Source organism: Pteropus medius, unplaced genomic scaffold (genome assembly GCF_902729225.1).
Source record: "Pteropus medius unplaced genomic scaffold, Ma_sr-lr_union100, whole genome shotgun sequence".
Taxonomy (NCBI): Eukaryota; Metazoa; Chordata; class Mammalia; order Chiroptera; family Pteropodidae; genus Pteropus; species Pteropus medius.
The window spans coordinates 25,944,494-25,965,672 of record NW_024351730.1 but is presented as its reverse complement, the minus strand read 5'-3'; the positions used below and the strand labels follow the sequence as shown (position 1 = coordinate 25,965,672).

Below are 21,179 nucleotides of genomic sequence, written 5' to 3'. Positions count from 1 at the left end.
CTGGGCAAAAAGCCAGAAGACTTGTCACTAGTTTGTAATCCATAGCCGAAATATTTGGGGGTTCAGATTTGTCAAGAAGAATAAGATCTGTCTGGAAGATAAACTCCCTTGCATTTGTGGCGGGCTTTCTCTCCTGGTATGTGATCCTTTTGTTCAGTCGTTTTTCTTTTGGCATACACAGCCAGGGTCTATAAGCAGCACGGACAAATTCCAAACATAGCCAGTCTCCTGCTACACGAAAGATCTCAGGCAAAACACCACCAGCTGCTTTTTCCTTCTTCTCTCTGCGTATCCTTTACTGAATGACCCAGAAAAGAAGGGACTTAAAATGCCACTGTCACCTGCTTCCCTAGGTCCAGTTTACTCAAGAAATTGCACATTTTAGGAGGGAAATCCCGTCGTCCACCCTTCTGAACGGCTTAAAACAGTCCATGGACACTCCCAAAGTTCCAACGACAGTTTTTTTTAGAGTCATCGTTCCAGCACTGATGAGGCACCCAACTATCTTAAGGAGGAACTGAAGGAAGAAAAAGAGGAATGGGAAAAATAGAGATTCTGTGATCTCCCTGAGGCTACACTTCATCAGGAGGTGCTGACAGGGAGTAAATAACAGAAGCTAAACGGAAGACAGGGCACCTGCGTGCCAGAGTCGGCGTGCCTGTACATCCTGTCCCTTCTCCTCCATGCAGGGCTGAACACACGCTCTTCAGTCAAAAATTATTCCAGAGGCCTTATATAAGCTTAAAATTCGGAACTATAAGCTTAAAATTCGGAACTGTTCCTGCCTCAATAATCCATCACTTCCCACAATAGACCTTCTAAAATTGTCTTTATAGCACTGATAGTAATGAATTCATAGAATGGTAACTTTCTGAAATTACTTATTTACTTATTTATTGACACTCTCCTCCCTCTGAGAAAATAAGTTCCTTAACTATAGGGCAGTTGTCTATTGGTTCACTGCTCTATCTCCAGAGCCAGGTACATGGAAGAGGTTCGGCAAACATTCGCTGCATGAACAGAATGGAGGAGACAGGAATATCACTTGATGCAATAAGTCCCCTTTACAGGTATTTAACAATAAGTGAGAGATTATAATTGCCCTCGAATGCCAGAGAAGATTTGGACAATGCATAAGATTTGAAAAGCAGAACAAAAAATGAGTGAAGACTAAGCAGTAGGATGTGCTGGGCCCCCAAAGTGAATATAAAATTGGGACTGACCTTCAAATTCTGGGAGATGGGGGATGGGCCGTGGAGAGTACAAGCTTGAAAATGACAATCCCTACAGAACAAAGAGGTTCTCCCGCCTTCTTGAAGATTGCAGAAAAACAATGTCATAAATGCTTTTGCCAAAAGGTCTACTCCTGGCATGGCTAGGCTGGGCTTAGCCACATGCTGGAATTTAATGCCAAGATCCATTAAGTCTTCACTGCTTTGGACCTGGCTCCAAGGGGTTAGTGCTTCGTTTCCACAAATGATTGGGATGCTCTAGTCAAACATAGTTCCAACAAAAAATTAGCTTTAGAAGTTCCTCTGTTCAGCCGCAGCCTTTAAATCTCAGCTAGGTCAGCATCCTATATGTAAATTTTATAGGTTTTCTCACAAGTTTTCCCTCTAAATATACCATAATATTGGCTAAGGAACAAGTAATTATAGATTCACATAATTTAATCTGAGCATTTAAAGAAAATAAAAGGATTTTAACTTATTGTGATGAATAGAGTGAACTGTTCTCTATATTACGTTTACTCCTCCATAACATATAAAAGTAGACTTTATTTTAAATCAGAAAGTAATGGCATGACTCTTTGCTTCTTAATAAAAACTATTTGGTTTTCATCCTCATAAATTGAAGAATAAAGGAACAAATTCAATAATGGCAATAGCTGCCTTTTGTGTCTAATACACACTATGTGCCAGGCATAATATATTTACATTTTCTAACATCTTTTCTGACCTTCATAATGATGGTTTGAAGCTGATAATATTGTCCCCATTTTATAGTTCAGGAATTTGAGGCTCAAAGAGATTAAATGACTTCCCCCAAGCCCTGGATCAATAAGTGGTAGAGTTCAAATCTTTTATTCTTTAAGTTTCAAAATCTATGACCACACAGCAATCAGATATGGAATAAACTGCACAGGTCTTTGTGTCTGTGTTTTTACCTATTTATGTGTCTCTGTAAACAGTAGCTAAACCTTGCCTTAACTATGAGCTCACTATAGGCAAAGACGGAGTCTTATTTATCTTCATATCCTCAGTACCTGCAGCAGTGCTAAAAAGGGAATGAACAAGAGGAGTGAAGGACAGAGAACAGGGAAGGACAGTAGAAAGCAGAAATCCAAGTCTCCTAACATATATGCAGGGCTTACCAGGGACCAGGCACCATTCTAAAGGACACGTGTGAATTTACTCATCTAATCCTCACAACGAAGCTATGTTGTAGATGTTATTATGTCTGCTTTACCCACATGGCAATTGAAGCACGGAGTTAAAGAATTATGCTGTTTGTAGTAACAGAGCTAAGAACAGAATCCAGGTGATTTGGTTCCCAAGCTTATGGTCCTAGGCACTGTGTTGCACTCCCTCCTAACTCTGAGTCTGCAGAATGAAGGCAGCACTTGGCATGGGGTACACACAGCTCCATCCCTAGGCCTGTGTGAACAATTTTAAGGAGACAAAACAAATATTGATACACATATAAAAATGGGCTAAATTCTACCCTTTCTCTACTTAAAGTCTGCAGTCTTTGAGCTACTCATTTTAAACTTACTCTGCATGATATCTGTTCATTTGGGTGTTTTAACTTTTCTTCTTCTGGACTCTTATTTCTAGGATTTGTGTGCACAGTTCAATGATCCAAACAGAGTGGAACAGGGTGTTGATTGAAAAGAGGAACATGGTAAGCAAGAAAAAATGTCCTCGGGACATGGTGAGCTCAGTCTGGATCCAGATTTAAATTTATATAAAGGCTTCTAAGAAGACGCAATGGAACTACCACTCTGATAGAGAGAATACAATATATCCAGGACAAGTGGCAACCAAGAGCAATGCAGGAAGGATGCAAGGTTATGTGGTGTTGTAGGGGGAAGGACAAGGAGCATCCATACAGGGGTCAAGCCTGACCATCAGGCTGGAGGTGGTTAAGAGATGTGCTATTAATTCCTGGAAATGGGTCACAACAGGACACGGTGGCAGGAAGCCTAGTCCTAGGACCTGATGTCCACAGGGTCAAGAAGAGTGAGATAGGGTGGGTAGGGATGTTGGACCAGATCCCAGCCAGTGGCAAAGAAGCCTAAGGGTTAAGATACAGGCCTGCATGCCAGGCCTAAAAGATGAGTTAGGGGCACTACGAGGGTGATCACAACTTGGCCCCACTTGCTGTGGGGAAGAAGCAACTTACGCATTGCCTGTCTCCAATTGAGTTTGGTATATAAACTGAGTGGTACAGAGCCTTAAGGTAAAGGGGTCAAAGTATCAAACTCCAAGGTTGGGGAAGGCAGGAAAAATGAAACAGGAACTGGTGTGAGGTGCATAGTATAATCTACATGTACAACATTATTCAATTTAGTCAAGCACAAGAATGTAACAATAATATTAATATGTGCATACAAATATGTCCACATTTGTATGCATATGTGTGTGTATGTGTGTACGCCACAAACTCAAGGGAAAGTCAAAACGGTAAGGTCCCTCAAGGATGTGATTCTCTGGTAGGACTCGTTCCTTCTTTCACTCCTCTCTGGTTTACCTGCTCAAACTCTTTTGTCGAAGAGCCATGTTGATGTGACACGACTTTGCACTACATTTTCACTCTGCCTATGTTCAACAGAATGAGCATGAATATTAATCAGGTAATTTCTGATAATTAGTTTCTTTAGTACCGTGTTCACTTTCTGTTGGTTTTAATGGGTCAATAAAGTGGCGAATCGTGCCAGTCATAACATAAATGACCCTGCCAAGAGGAAGCCATCCAGAAAAAACCTGTTGTTACCATAGAATGGCAGGCTTCTTTTTCAAAGTTTAGCACATCCTGGAAGAGCACTGGTTGACTGACTGACCTCCAAGGTCAATGACGAAAAGTCACCAAAAATGATACTAGCAGAAATACTCCAAAAAAAAAATGCCAATAATCAGTAAGCTTATTTGGAAAGATTATATGGGTAGTCTCAACATGGAGATAGTATATGGAAATTGTTCACAAATTTAGTTTTAATTTTTAAGATCATCTCTCTTCTTTTCTCTCTGTCTCCTCTTGCTTTCTTCTTTCTTCTCATTTTATACATAAAAATGCAAACAGGCTGAACTAAAGCAAATTGGTTTAATTCCCTGGAGGGAGCATTAAGAAATTTTTCCAGCAACTCTCTAGTAGAGGCATTTGTGTATGGGGATGTGGATGGAATGTGATTACCTAAACCAGTAATCAAATGAAACATTTCCTATTCCAAAGTGCCCTAAAACAGCATTAACATCAGCAATTAAAACACCGGGCATGGGAGAAAGAAAAATGCCCCCACCAAAGAAACAGAAAAGAAAACAAAGAAAAAAGTAAATATGTATGTGTGATGTGTGGCAGGGGGTGGAAGTGGTATGGAGGGAGAATAAAATCTAAGGAAAATTAATTCCCTTTTAAAGGCAAATCTGTCACAGGAGTGCTAGCAGGAGGTCTCTTTGATGGGATAGAAGAAAGGTATAAAGAATACATTCAATAACTTCGTCAAATTGAAATTTCAGCAATTTACCTAAATTGCCCAAGCATTAGACACTTACAAAGCTGTTTGTAAGTGCCCACTTTGAGCCTGTTCTAAAATAACAGGTAAATAGAATATGATAAGTCATAAACATTAAGCCTTCTTTTCTCTTTTATGGCTAAAATTTCTATTGAAACACTGGTCCTTCAAGGATCACCAAGGGATAGTACATTCCTTCATTCATCAAACGCTTGTTCAACAAATGCTGAGTACTTTGTGCAGCCCTTGATGTTGGGGATATAGAGATAAATAAGACATTCCTACAGTCCTCAAAGAGCTCTCAAGCAGACGCTGAAGTTAGCATGCCTCCCATATTCCACAATGTGACCGGCCACAGGACAGGTGCCACTATCCTTACAACTGCAGGGCACAGACAGTCCTAGTGTTTCCTTTTAAGAGGCTTCCATAATCCCATGGGCCATGCTTCTGGCCATGACCTGGCATGAAGGGGCCAGCAGCCTCCTCCACATAGGACCTTCACATGCCTTAGAGCTCATTCAGCCTGCACCTCTGTACATTTATTTTGTACATTCTTATACATTTCTGTACATTCTTATACATTTCTTACCTCTGTAGAACACCATACACTTATTCTCTTTTAATATTTTCCTTTCAAAAGATTGTCCTAAAAATCTAACCAAGGGCATGAAAGAGAGGAGCATAGCAGCTGACCCTCAGCATGGCCCACCTTTTGATGCACCTCATGGATATGCCCTTCTCCTGCTCAGCTGCAGAGTGTAGCTACCACAATTCACTGAGTGACATCCTAGTCCCTCCCTCTGGCATGTCTGCCTTTTTAGATTTACCTGCCACTGCACACCTGCCTTAGCTTCTGGGCACATCTGATTCTCTGTCTTCTCTGGAAGACAAGCTCAGGACTCTGCCCCTTATCTTGGTAATAACCTCCACTCATTTCTGCATTTTAAAAATTCTTATACATTTACTTTTTTACTTAGACCCATGATTATAATCACTATTGAAAAATAGTCAAATACAAACAACAAATTAAATTATATCGAGACTACTGTCACCTCTAGATACTGTTCTGATATTGAGAATTTCAACTAGATCTTAATTAAAAATAAAAGTACGTATATAAAGCTACTAAAATATATAGATAGTAAAATAAGAATAAATTTAAATGCCTACTATTGTTTTTGTCTAAGTTTGTTACTATGATGTCACTTTCTCCTTTCTGTTACTCTCTCTCTTTAGGTGGAAATAAAGTTTAAAAAATATGTAGATGTATTTTCTCTTTCATTTTCATTTAAGCCCTACTACAAAGGAATCTAACTTATAGCATAATGACAATTCTGAATCAAAAGTATGGGGTTAATTAAATACTGTGTCAGTGCCCCTAGATGTGTGCAGAAGGGCTTCTAGAAATCACATCACACGTGTGCATCACTAAAGCACTAAGGCTCTAATCACAACATGGGTCATCTCTCTCACCCACTGTTCTCATCCCATCAGGTATCTCATTTAGAATTTCTTCTCTTACTTGAAAAGCCGTTTATAGCTCCTGGTGGCCCTGGATGGTTTGGGGGTAGGGAGTGGCTTTTTCCAGTGACCCAGCTGGTGGTTACCTGCACAGGAGTGGCGATCTTGGTAGAAGCCATCTCTACAGGTGGATACACACTGTCCCTGTTGCATCAGCAAAGGAGGCTGGCAGGAAGAGCACTCCAGCCCACTAGTACACGTGGAGCACTGAGGCTGGCAGGCTGGCTCCGCACAAGGTTATGAGAAAGAAAAAGGGAAGCTCTGATTAGCTCAAAGACAGGACCCCAGTGCCACATCCTACCAGCCCAATTCTGAGGCCCTGGGATCACAGAGAACAAGAAAGGCAGGAAAATAACTTAGCCTTCATTTATTTATATAGCACATATTTCATGCCAGGCACTACACAAAGTGCTTTAAATATATGAATGCATTTAATCTTCATGACAAACATATCAGGTAGATATTATTAATTCCCATTTTACAGATGAGGAACAAGCTCAAAGCAGTTAGAAAACTTGCCCAAGGTCACATGAAGCTGGCGTTTCAAGCCAGGCAGTTTGGCTCAGGGATCTGTGTTCTTTTCTTCTTGTCCAGTAGTCCCCAATATCTTTTTCACTCAACTATTTTACAAGACTATTCCTGCCTTTTTTCTTCTACAATCTATGGCAGAGATATAAATATCTTTCAAAATGCTGACGATTATGAATCAGGAAAGTAGAAATAAGTGAATAACTACAAAAATAATAAAAGTAGTTAATTTTATTGAGTCCCGTCTATATCCTACACACTATTCTAGGCAGTTTACATGTATTGATGCACTTAATCCTCTCAAGAACCCTTTGAGGAAGGTCGCAGTATTACTCCACTTTACAGATAAGAATACTGAGAGGTTAAATTCTTATACAGAGAGGTTAAATACTTACAGCCAGGGTATGAACCTCCATATTTTAAACTGATAATTAACTCTTTGAGTCAGAGATAGGGAAAAAGTAATAATAATTTGGCCTCAACCAAGCCAAATTGTCCCAGGTGAGTTCTCTTTCTTAGATGTATAAGATTCTAAGATGCACATAAATCCATTCTGGATTCTTTGGTAACCCAAAAGAGATAAGCTCCATTATCAATTATCTGTGTGATATTGAGCAAGCCAGCTAATTCTCTGTCCCACAGATTCCCCATTTGCAAAATAAGAGAGTTCTAGTAAGAGAACTAGAAGGTCCACATCAATTATAAAGCTCTATCTTAGATTAACTCAGTGTTTTAATAAATCCTTGAAGGTCTTTAAAAAATAAAAATAAAAAATATCTAACAAGCATCTGCCCTCCCCATCATCTATCTCCCAGTTAGCATCAAGATTCCTGTAAAATGTTAGAAAAAAGAGACCTGCGGGTAGAGGCCAAATAACTCATGAATGATATTACCCTCTACTAGTGGTTTTTGAAAGTTGTACATTTCCTGCATTCATGAAGCCCTCCTTGGCACCAGTCAGCCTCAGCCCACCTCTGGGCTGTACGCCTGGAGCCATACCTAAACAGAGAGCTCCAGCTTGGTAAAATCCTGGACCACAGCTGTGTACACACTGTCGGTTCCGCAGCAACTTTGTGGGGTCCTGGCAGAGGTCACAGTTGTCTGGAGATTGAGAGCAGGTCAAGCAGTCTGGATGGCAATGAACTGCAATTGAAGACAAAGAAGAAGAAAACACAGTTAAGACCATATGACTTCTCTTAATCTTTCCAAAAAAGAATCTACAGGGTATATGAACCAGTATAGAACATAAAGAACAGAAAACTCTGGCACTTCGACATGAAAAAGGCCTCTAAACAGAAAAAAAAAAATTATTTCGATGCAAGATTTCCAAGAATCTCTCCTTATCTGAAACACTATAGCCATCTCCCGTAGCCTCAAATTAAAGATGCTAAAAAACGTTACCGAATCGGCCCTATTAATGTTTCTATCTGCTAGAACGCCTCTCGAAAAAGGAATGACCAGCTCCACAATATATGATATAAACAGATTTTAAAATTTATGATTTTTCAGATGTTCTTCAGCTTTGATGTACATAAAAAGTTAAATCTTAAAACCTACAATTTTTAAAAATCATTACTTTCTTTTAAAAAAATACAGCTAGTTTTTAGCAAAATTTCAAATCTCATTCCCAATAATTGGGATTATCACCGAATTTAGTGGTAATTGTCAGCAAAGGACTTCTTTCAGGTTTTTAAGCTGTCAAGAACCCGATTTTCAAGGTATGGTGCATTATAATATGCTAAATATTTGTGTTGGAAAAGCCCAGCGAGCCACCTTGGTGAAGGTAACATGATAAAGCCATAAAGATGCTTAGCTTTTCCCATGGTAAACTCTTCACAGAACCACTGTGATTAGCCAAAATAAGTTGAGTGCAACAAGAACAACTGCCAATATGAAAAATTGCAACCCACAGATGAAAACAATTCGTTATGAAATATGAATGGAAGAAAATGCCACTTCTCTGAGAGACTAAGCTTATAGGCAAATTACTGCTCAGCCAGAGTAACTCTAGTGCTTGCCAACAATTATTAACTGGAACTAATTCAACCCCAGGTGATTTGAAAGCAGAGTTGCAGATAAAATTTTCTTTTGGAAGAAATTAATGAGTCTTTAAACTTCGAAAACCCATTTGAGAACTACAAAAGGAACCATCTGTTAAACAGTTCACCTTAAAAAAAGGACATTCATAACAAACTTTCAGCAATTGCTAATATTCTCAAAAATGAAACAGTCTAACATACCTTTGCTTTTACAAGTTTTAAATATTATGTTATTTGATTTTCACAATAACTTTGTAAGGTAGATAAGGCACATTTTATCTACAAGAAAATTAAGATTTAGAGAGGGTCAATGACTTGCCCAAGGTCACATTTTCATAATCAGTTGTTTGGCAAATACATGGACAAAGATTAATTAACATCATTTGTTAGAAAAATTAGAAAGGAAGAAAAAAACAAACACAGCAAAAAATCAAGTGGATGACCAAAAATAAAAGCAAGGGGGGTAAAAAAGAGGTCCTTCTGAATTTTTGGCAGTAAAATATCTCAGAAATAAATCGAACATGGACTCACCTGATGTGCATTCTGGACAGCACTGTCCCTTCACCACCTGGGCTAGTGTGGCCACTGGACACAGTGGACAAGAGGGCTCATAGCAAGTTACCTGAGCCCCCCGGCACTCACACACCTTGCAAGGGCCATCCTCCCATTTCTCCCCCTCCTACACAAAACAGCAAAAAAATGACATTGTTATCAGAATGCGGAGATTCAGAAGACAGTTTGTTGATAGAGAATTAATAATCATCATAAGGGACAAAGTGAAGGCTCCTGATTACTACCATGCCAAACCTAACTCTGAACTAAGACAATAGTAGAAGAGTTCTAAAGGATAGTATTTCTCCTTCTTTGTTTTTAGTTGGTTTATTTTAAAGTAGAACCCAGGTAGAAAGATAAACCGTGTAGCATAGAACATCTGTTTCTCAAACTATCTCACCAAAAAAACACCAGAAAGGATTATTATGTACCTAGTGATTACCAGATACATTAAATACAATCTGTGGAATAACAATGGGAAGCTGGTTAAAACCCTGTATTTCCTCATGGTTACTACAGCGAGAGAGCAGTAGAGTCACTGTATTCTTAAAGTGAAAGTTTTTGAAGGTGCATTTTCAGTGCACTGTAGATGTGCATGGGCTGTCTCAAAATAAAATATTCTTTTCAGCCAAGCAAATTATGGTGATAAGCATGAGTATTTTGACAGAGGATCCAAAGTTAATTATAAAGGCGTTTTGTTTTGTCTTGTCTTGTTTTGTTTTGTTTTGCTTGCTATCCCACTTGCCCTGGATACATGAAAGAGACAAACACTCCCACTAGAAAGTTTTGGGGTGATGAAGGAGGTAAAACAGGAGAGAAGAGCATATTTTAAAATAAAGATTTGATGAAAGGTGTATTAAGCCAACTTGTCAATGTTTAATATCAATGTTTAATGATATCAATGTTTAATGATATTAAACATTCCAAACAATTAATGTGACAATATTTAGCAACAATGAATGACACTATTAGGAAAATGAGGAATATTATCTTGAGAAAGTAGTTCTTTCCTTCCATTTCAAGACAAACCAGATTCTTGGCCCCCTTATTCTATAACCTCCCACACTATAAGCTTGCTTGGTTAAAAAAAAATACATGCTTGCACTTTGCCTTAAAAACAAACCATACAATGTTGTCTTGCAAACAACCTAGGGAGAATGAATGCTCCATATTGCGTGGGGAATGAACACTCCTCCGATCCAAAAAGCTCCTCTCTTCAATGCTTTGCAGTACATGAAATTGTACTAATGACTAAACTGAGCTTTCTAGGCCAGAAAAAATCAGGTGGAAAAAATTATCACAAGGAAGACAAAGGATGTATATAGGGGCTATAGTTGGAGAAATATTAGTTATAAATTGTGGGGAAAAATAAGCTAAAGAAGTGAGGAAAAGTCCAATAAATCAAAGTCTTATTTATCATTAAGATTCTTAAGTCTAGACCATAGCCATCAAACATGATTATTAAAAATACTAAAAGCATTAAGGTTCCTCAGGACAGTTTATGCAGATCATTGGTTAAAACAATTTTGAAATATTTATACACAAGTTAAAAATCTATACTTACTGGGATATGTTTAACTTCACTAGTATTTGAAGACATCTAGGAACAAAGAAAAATGTATTTATTATACCACTAAAACCACCATTAGGCTGATCTATTTATTTTTTCATTAGGAACTATCCATTTTCCCCCAAGTAACAAGCAATTTTATTCATGGTTATGAATAGAAATAAAATCTATCAATATTAAAAAACAAGAAAAGCATACCAATGTGAGGGGAAGACAACATGCCTAGGAAATATTTTTGAATTCTTAATCTCACTTTGTGCCTGAGCACTTGGCTTCAATTCCCCTAACTATGAAGGACTTCTCAGTCAAGAGATCTAAACTTGTAAGGGCAAATTCTTGAATCTTGTTTGGTACTACAGAGCATTATGAGGATTTGTACATATTTTTAAAAATTGCTTTTCTTTAATTCCACTGAGTTTCATTTAACTCCAAAAATTAATACTATGATTGAGCAGGAAAATTAATACTATAATTGAGAAATGCAGATTCAACATTTATCAGGAACCTTCACTCTCTTAAATTCTTAAGAAACAAGGGTGACTAAACTGAAATATCACTATGAAACAAAGAATTGTTATTTGCCAACAGCATAACAATAATAATAACATCATTTTTAAAGCTTTTTGTGTATGTGCCAGGGATTGTTCTAAGTGCTTTATACTTATCATCTCAATAGACCCATGAGGTAAATACCACTGTCATCCCTACTTTACATTTGAGGATTAACAAACTTGCCCAAAATCACAGTAGGGATGTCACTCTGGAGCCTGCACATTAACCCTACACAATACAGAATATCGGCACGTTGACAGATGTAATCTATGCAGATCATAAAGAAAAAGTGTATAGAAATAAGTTCACAAATCAAAGTACCTAATCCTAATTCTGATAATCCTATTCTGATTGGTCAGTGAAGCAGTTTTACTTATGATCTACTGGCATATTTTTCAGAACACAATAAATTTGTCAACATTTCAAAACCCCATATGAGTGATATAAATAGAGTAAATTTGAAGCGATTAAGATAAATTTTTTTTTCCTTTGGGTATACAATAAAAAAGTACAGACATGGGGAGAAATAAAACCTTAGCAAATAGAGTTTTAGAACACATGCTGTCCACCAAAATCGTTTCAATTCCCTCTGCAATAAATCGAAAGCCTGATCACTTTTCACTACTTCCTCCCTAGACCAAGCTACCGTCACCCTTTTTCTAGACTACCGTAAAAACCTTCTAACTGCACCACCTACTTCCAGACCTGCCTCCTTCTGTCACTGGCCCATGTAACAGCCTAAATGATCTTTTCACAAGTAAGCCGGATCATAGCACTGCTCTGCTCAGAATTCCCCAGCAGCTTCCATCTGCATCAGGGTAAAAGAAACATCTTTACCTTGGCATCCAGGCTACCTACTGGACCTTATCGCCAATTCCTTTTCCCCTCAGTCACTTGATTCCACTCTCTTTCTGTTTCTTGAACATGCTAAGGACACTCTGTTTCAGGCTTTTGTCATTTGCTGCCCCCTCTTCCTGGTATATGCCCCCCCCACCAACACTCCCCCTTCTAGGTATCCGTGTGGCTTGCTTCCTCACATCCTTTAGGTTTTGCTCGATTTTCTCTATAGGAGAGGACTTCCCCAATCATGTTACGTAAAAGAGCACCTCCCTCCCCCAGTTACTCTCTAGTCCCCTTAAGCTGCTTTATTCTGTCCTTCATGTCTTCACTCTAGAACGTAAGCTCCATGATACTATGGACTCTACCTGCTGTGTTAGCTTCTGCATCCCCAGTACCTGGCACGCGATAGGTCTACAATCACATTTGTTGAACAAATGCATACGTGAAAGAAATAAGAAAGTAATACCCCCTCGTTAAATTAATTTTGAATTATTAATTTTTAATAGTATCCAATTATTAGCTCAATACTCACAAATTTTGCATTTTCTTCATAAACACAATAGCCATTGCTTGGGACACATTCAGGACAGCATTTTCCATCTAAGTGAGTTAATTTTTCACCCTATAGAAGTAAGGGTTGCAGAGACACATATCAATTAGCATCTCCAGGTAGCAGTGCTAAATTTCAAAGTAGCTGGATTCCTTGACTGGAATGATGAACCTGAGCACACCCCTTCCCTTTGTCTATGACTTATTTCATCTTCCTCTCTGCTATCTTCCTATGGAAATTCTAGTTGATATAGTTTCTGCTCTAAGTGCTCTTTCTTTCCAATTCTGGTGATACTTGTGCATAGATCCCTCCATGATTTCCTACCCATGAACAGGAGCTCACATGAACAAGAAAAATGGCCAAGAATAATGTTAAAGTTTTGGAAAGTTATGAGTTTCAGAAAAGGATCAGATTATTTTAAATATACAAGGTGTGAATTTATGATTTGGTTTTGTTTACGGTGCTCAAAACAAACCAACATTTTTCCTTGAATACAAAATCTGACACATTCCTTATGCACAGATGTAGTCTCAGGCATAAATGAAACAGAAAACTAATATCTATTCAATATTTTAAAACTGTTATCTAACTTACATAATCACTATTTTTTAAATTATAAAAGAAAAGAGGATCCCAGAAAAAATGACATAGATGATAGAGGCTTTATTCATCCCTCTGGCAACCAAATCAAAGTTGTGATTGAAACACAGAGAAAACAGCAAGTAGAGTTGCATGGAGTCTAGATGAACAGAAGCCCTACAGCTAGGGAGAGAAATAAGAAATCGCCCTGCAACAGTAGAAGGTAGGACGGGGCAAGGATCCAAGGCTGCCTGGACTTGAGCAGCTGAGTGAGACAGAGGCTGCAGCAGCAGCAGCTGGAAGTTGTGGATGTTCCCCTTAAAGGGGCCATATCTGCAAGTGGACTTTCGTGGTGACGGACCTGCTGGCTCTGAGCACCAGTGTGGGGGCACCAAGGACTTATATGCGGACATTGGGTTGTTGGAGCGAGGACTGGAGGCACATCTTTCTCCCAGGAAGAAGCACTGGCAATATCCATTGTCCCTCTGTTGAGCCCTCCCCCTCCCAGTATGGACTCAGCGCAGCTAAAGCTGAGACATCATCAAACTGGATAACAGAGGTTGTTCTGCCCAGAAGATTCTCTGAAACTCCACCTCCCCCAACACGTGGCCCATGCAAGCCACATTCAGTTATATCCTTGGTGAGTCCAGTGCTCCTTGCTGAGCCAATTCTAAGACCCACACTGGTAGCAGCTGACTTTGGTTTCTGGTGTGGCCTTTTGAGGGAACTATAAGCACAGCATCTGTGGATTGCTTGTTGATCTTAACAGGTGGCCTCGGAGGGGCACAAGCTGGGGTTAAACTTGGCCTACAGCTAAACCCGTCTCAAGAATGTGTTACTAGACACCTGCTACACAAAGACACACTGATAGACTAGGAGCTTTGCTTAATACATAGAAACAGACACAGAAAGTCAACCAAAATGGGAAGACAAAGAAGCAGAAACCATATGAGAGAACAGAACAGAGATCCAGGAATAATGGAGTCAAGCAAACTAACAGATGCAGAGTTCAAAATACTAGTTATAAAGATGCTCAATGAACTTAGGAGAAGTGTAGATGAACTCAGTGAGAACTTTAACAAAGAGATAAAAAACATAAAAATAGAAATGGGAATTATAAATGAGAACCAGTCAAAAATGAAGAACACATTATCTGAAATGAAGAGTATATTGGATGGAATAAACAGAATGGATAAAGAATAAGAACGAACCACTGATATAGAGGATGGGAAAGCCAAGGACATCCAATGAGAACAGCAAGAAAAAAGAAGCCAAGACTATAATAATAATTTAAGAAGCCTATGGGACAAAATTAAATGTAAAAACATCTGTGTTTTACATAGGAGTACCTGAGGGAGAACACGAAGCTGAAGAGCTATTTGAAGAAATAATGATGGAAAACTTCTCTAACCTGGTAAAGGAAATAGACATACAACCCCAGGAAGCTTAGAGAATCCCAAAAAAAGATGAACCCAAAGAGGCCCACACCAAGACACATTATAATTAAAATGCCAAAGATTAAATACCATGAGAATCTTAAAAACAGCAAGAGAAAAGTATTTAGTTGCCTATAAAGGAGCACCTAAAAGACTGGCAGCTGGTTTCTCAAAAGAAACTATGCAGGACAGAAGGACTTGGCACAAAATATTTTAATGTGATGAAAACCCAGGATTTACAACCAAGAATACTTTATCCTGCAAAGCTATCATTTAGAGTCAAAGGACAGATACAGAGGCTCTCAGACAAAAATAAGCTAAAGGAATTTATCAGCACAAAGCCAGTATTACAGGAGGGACTTCTTTAAGAAGAAAAAACATGTATCAAAAACATGAATGAGGAATGGTAATAACTACTTTCCTATCAACAAGTACCTGAAATGGAAAATAATTAAGTGCTCCAACCAAAAGGTACGGTGGCTAAATGGATAAGAAAAAAAGACCCCTACATATGCTGCCTACAAGAGACTCACTTCAGATTAAAAGATATGCACAGGCTAAAATGAAGGAGATGGAAAAAGATATTGTCTTGATGGACCTAGCGAGTATTGCGCTGAATGAAGTAAGTCAGATAGAGAAAGACAAATATCACACTTTCATGTACATGTGGAATCTAAAGAACTACATAACAACAACAATGGAAACACACTCATAGATACAGAGAATATTTTGAGGGCTACTACATGGGAGGGAGGTTGGGGGGATGGTGAAAAAGGGCAAAGCAATTAAGAAGTACAAATGGATAGGTACAAAATAGACATGGAGATATAAAGTGTAGCATAAGGAAAATAGTTAACAATGTTGTAATAAATATGTAAGGGGGAAGAAGTTACCTGATTTAGTAGGGTGACCACTTTGTGAGTTATATAGATCTCTAGTCACTATGCTGTACAACTGAAACTAGTATGTTATTGTATGCCAACTATAATTGAAAAAAAAAACATTGAATTGTACAATGAAAATACAAGCAACTAATTATCTAGTATATTGCGATAAAGCCAGAAAAAAAGGAAAAAACATGTGATAGCAGAAAGATAGATGTTTAATTTCCAAAGTCTTATTTTAACTTACCAATATGAATAATATCAAAATTTTTGTTTTTAAAACAAAATAATAGATGCTTACTAGAAAATATTAAATAATTCTGAATTCTGTAACTTCGAAAGTATAATTCCACTACAGTCCTATCTCCTGCGGAATCTGCTGTTAAAAATACAATCTCTGTTTAAAATTTTTCATACGCATATACTAACATCTAATATAAAGGGCTAAAGAGTATTCTTTAAAGCACTTTCCACTTTCTAAAGTTATATCTACTTTCTAGAAAATGATGATATTTCTTTAAATGAAGACTATTTAGTTTGGGATGTATATTACATTTAAAGTGCAGAAACCATGCTAGGTAAAAATTGAGTAATGTAAAACTACATAAACAGAATAATCACAATGATATTTTATGTTTAAAACACTGTGCACTAAAGAAAACTATAAAATAAAAGCATTGGTTGTCTTTGAATTGCAGCATTACAGATGGATTTTAAAGTCTCTTTTCCACTAAAGTTTTCATTTTTCCAAAATGAAAATGTATTATTTAATTAAGGAAAATATTAACTTTTAAAAGAAACACAAAAATACATGATTAATTGTAACTTTCTATGGTATCTAAAAAGTTATTTCAAAAGAACAGAGTTATATAGATCTCTGTCCATCAAAATCTAATGCCAATCAGAGGCCAATGGAGAGCATTGGGTGCTATAGAGAGCAGATGTATTTACATATAAATTGTTTTGCAGAAACGTGACAAATTGGCTGATAGTGAAAGCAAACCAAGAAACAGTGAAATTGGCTTTCAAAGCGTATAAAGGGGTTTATAGGCATGTAATCTAGGTCGCTTAAAACAATGTTTTGAAAGGAGACAGAGTATGTGTACTTCTAATAAAGACAAAATGAATGAGAAATTCTTGAGCACCCACTACAATACATACAGACAAAATGAAAAATGGAGCCTGTATCACCCCAATAAAGCAAAGAAAGTGGCTGTTCTGAGTTTTCAACCGCTTCTGCAAATAACAGCCAGCCTTGCTCCTGGGGAACAAGGATTCAGTTTTGGTGAGGTAGGAAATTCTAAATAGATTTGCTATTTATAGAAGAAGCCTGGATGCCCCAAACTGCGTCAGTTCACTGCGGTGGGGAGCTTGGTCCAATTAGCATTTGACTTTTGCTTTGAGAAAAATTGCTTTACAAATCTAATTCTTTCCTTTTTAAGAAGATTCTGCTGCCTAGGCCAGGTGGAATCTGCTAACCCCTCCCCCATGAGTCGCGCCTACAACCATCCACCAGACAAAAGACTCCGTGATTCCACAAAGCTGCCCAGTGAGAAAGGAAGCACTTTTCTGAGGGGGTGTCATGGGATTTTCTCCCACTGGAAAAGGGAAAAGGCAAGCCATTTGTGGCATGCCTACCCACTTTCATGCATTTTGCTATAAGATTCAATTGCCCCACCATTTTATGCCTCATATATGAATACTAGGTCCTTTTAAAAAAGGTAATTTGACTTCTTTATCTGAATTTATATTCAGAAATGATACAAAGCACAGAAAAATTAAAACCATCATATTATGCTCTTCTATTGTTGAGTTATTTATGTTTCGATGCCTAGGGATTTGGTTTGATATGTCAAAGATAAAGGTCATACTATTTTTTCCTTTTTAAAGAAAAATTGTGTGCTGATTTCAATGCTATTCAGAATATTGTTGATAACCAGCATGACAATTATTACAATGGTGAAACTGCACGATTTTGGCTCTTCTAGAAGTTTATTTTTCTGCATCTTTGTGGATATGCATACATTTAGACTTAATCCACTGTTGGTATCCAAGATTAGAAATCTAATAACCTTGATATTTCAGAAAAGGCAGAAAGTGGGGTAGAACTGAATAAAAATACCAGTAGCATATTTTCACTGCTCCCCTTGGCAGATGTAGTCGTTTTTCTCCAGGTAATCCTAAGACACTTAATTCATACTCCCTTAATTGTTGGTGCTACCGCATATGATTTCTGTTTATGTATATGACTTCTCCTGAAGCTTGGGAACTCTTGAGATCAGAATGTGTCTTGTTCATCCTTGTATCTCGAAGCTAAGCAGAAGTTAGAAAGTTAGCACATGCAGGCTTTTCCAAGGTCATTAACCAAGGTTATTATTTACAGAAGTATGGCAGAAAAAGAAGGTTAAGGGATATTTTGTCAGATTCAATTCTGGTTAATATTTCTCTTCTGATTTAGGATCCAGTACCTTAAACAAAATTTGAGAACATGGAAGTAATCTGGAATAAAGCAATTTAGTTGATTAAAGATCTGGAGAAATAGGCTAAAGGCATTAGAAGTCAATTTATAAAAGAGAGGATGGGGTGAGGGGCGGGAGACAGACCTAGAAAGGGATGAGATAGTGCTACAGGGTGACCTGAAGAATATCGAGGCCCTTTCCACTTATGTCAGCAGTTGCTCCCCATTTTCCCTAAGAACAGAGAAGACCTGGCTCAAGCTGCCACAGGTAGGTGTCATGGAAGAAAGTCCAACACTTGAAAATTCATCAGCATTGGGAATAGTGGGTCAAAATTCTTTTCTATGAGACATTTTGTTAGAACCTGCCAAAATAGGTGGCTAAAGAACCCACATTACCAGGATCATGTCCCCCACATTTCCCATGAACCCAAAGATCTCAGACAAATGAAAGCCTTGGAAAATAACCCAACATTCTTTGAGCAAACTGCTGAGGCCAAAAAGCCCAGCCACAGTCTGAGAGAGAGAGGGAGAAAGAAAAGGGCCCTGATTAGAGTTTTTCTCATCTTCATCCAACCATTCTGACTCCCTTGACATAAAGAAAGAAAAAAAATGAAAAGGCATGTGGAGGGAAATAAATCTGCAAGAAGCAAGACTCTTTTTACTTAAATATGTCTCAGCTTTGCCAGGACTTAGAAGTGGGAGGCAAAATGAAAAGGCTGTCCTTGACAGCCTTGTTTGAAAGGTTGTTCCTCCTTAGGATCAGTGTTAAGAGGAACTGAGATGCGGGGAGAAAAGAACTAGAAAGAAAAATGCCTTCACAGACACCCAGTACCTCAGATCTCCCGTTTCCCTCATCTACTCAAGTTCACAACCCTGCAGGAAATTGGTGGGGCGGATGGGAGAGGCAGGGGAGAAGGAGACAACTTTAAAAGCAATTTGTTTTGCAGTGGGTCAAAATTGAGTTCAAAGAAAAAAAAAAAAGCAATTTCCCTACAATATACTATAGTTCAAACAGAGGCTACTTTGTTAGACGCTACCAGAAATTCTGCAGACAGAAGTTAACAGAGGTCAACAGAGTTAATTATTTATGGGATCCCCTTTCCCTCTCTCTTCAAAACAAAAACAAAAACAAAAAAAACCATTTTATTATCTTTCCTAACTCACAGGAGCAAAACCCTAGGTGCTGGCTCTGCTCTCGGCTTAAAAGCTGCCAGTGGAGCCCGCAACGGAAGCTGGGCCACTGGACCACCTGCAGACCTCTGTTTCACAACCATAGCCAGCTGGGCAGGCCACCAGCAATAAGGTCCAGCTGCGCTGACTGATAGGCTAATGTCCCTTTCATGTCTCTGGCTCAGGACTTCCAATATGACCAGATGCACTCAGAGTAAAAAGCTTCAGGGGTTGTTCCAAGCCAGTATGAATAAATAGTGATATTGACTTTGTACCACAGAATCTTTGTGCTAGAGCCTCCCTGAAATGTGAGTGGTTAACCTGGTGCTCCCCTCTGTTGCCAAGAAGTAAGGAACAGGTGAGGGACCACCTGTCCCTTAGTAGAGAGCTCTTACACTCTAAGTGGAAATGCCTTTGCTTCTTACCTGGGCACACTCCACTTTGGCACACTCTCCAGTCTGGCAGGTCACTTGGCCATGGTCACACACGCAGAACTCACAGGCCAAACCCTTCCACATTTCATCTTGGTACCGCACAACCCCATCGTATGAGCAGTTTCCAGCAGGAGACACACATTCCTCACAGCATTCCCCATGACGCTGAGCCCTTCTCTGACCCTGAGGAAACAGAGAGGATAAAGGGTGAAGGGTAGTGCTCGAGAAAGTGCAAAAACATCTGAGCCAGTGGGGCAGAATGACATAAAACACCAATGATACTCGCTGCTTCTTTCCCCAACCTAACCCAGCTGAGGCAAGCTCTATCTAGGCCCTTCTCCCTGGGAAGCAGATCTTTCACATCTTTATCTAATATTCTAAACATCAAAAAACTTTCGATTCCCTCAAAGGACACATTGGACTAAGAAATGCATTTCTTAAATGACCCAGAATAAAACTTTGAAGATCAAGCTACACACTCTCAAATACCTTTTCACATCTTAGTGGAGGGCAGGCCTGTCTGTGGCACCGGACCTCCCCCCGGTCACATATACATGTGGTACAGGCATTTTCGTTCCACTGTTCACCATGCTGAGTAAAAAAAAGAAGGAAGTGGAAATCAAATGTCATATATGTCAAATAGAAACACAGGCACGTAATTTTTTATTATAATTTTAATTAAGCCACATTGAACTCCTGAGAAATGATATCACTTAGGTAGCAACTGCCTCTAAGAACAAAGTCAATAATTGTCCAAAGGGAACTTTAGATTCATTTTCATTCAATTCTGTTCATCCCACAGATGTGTCGAGAGCCTGCCCTATGCCAGCCATACAGAAGCCCTGGAACATGGAGATAAATAAGAAGACTCCATTTGTTGGCTGATTAACGGTCATTCTTGAGCTCCTCTTCATTACCAAGAGATCCAGCTCTCCTGCCACATACTCATTTTTTCAGCTTCCCTTGCAGCTAGGGCATGGCATTGTCCCAATTCTAACCGAGGAGACCTCAGGGAAGTTTGCTAGAGTGGTAGAGGTCGAGAAAAAGACTCTTCTCCCCATAAAAGAAAGGCCATCCTTTTCATCCACCAGCCTTTAGCAATGACTGTGTGAGGATGAGTTGCCTAGAGCTGAGGAAGCCATCTTGGGGACAGGAGGCGATAGGACAGAAGGCAAATGCCACATTCTGAGGATGGCAGGGTGGAAAGATCAAAAGAGTTTCCATCCTTGACAACATCATTGGGATCTGAACTGATCAACCCTATGACTGCCTTACCACTGGACTTCCTGTTACATAAGATAATAAATGTTTTCATTTTAGCTACTTTTAGAGGA

At 38.8% G+C, this 21,179-nt stretch overlaps 1 protein-coding gene across 5 annotated transcripts in view; it reads right to left on the bottom strand.

Annotated features, from left to right (window-relative positions):
* The window catches only part of FRAS1 (Fraser extracellular matrix complex subunit 1), a 409,779-nt gene that overhangs the window by 209,645 nt on the left and 178,955 nt on the right, over positions 1–21,179 (bottom strand). For all 5 annotated transcript variants that reach the window (XM_039845532.1, XM_039845530.1, XM_039845531.1 and 2 more), the window contains 7 exons: positions 20,335–20,436; positions 19,837–20,028; positions 12,867–12,956; positions 10,937–10,972; positions 9,352–9,499; positions 7,781–7,924; positions 6,340–6,474 (listed from right to left, as the gene is read on the bottom strand). In XM_039845532.1, coding sequence (XP_039701466.1) covers positions 6,340–6,474; positions 7,781–7,924; positions 9,352–9,499; positions 10,937–10,972; positions 12,867–12,956; positions 19,837–20,028; positions 20,335–20,436 — 847 coding nt within the window. The remainder of the gene's footprint in view (positions 1–6,339; positions 6,475–7,780; positions 7,925–9,351; positions 9,500–10,936; positions 10,973–12,866; positions 12,957–19,836; positions 20,029–20,334; positions 20,437–21,179) is intronic.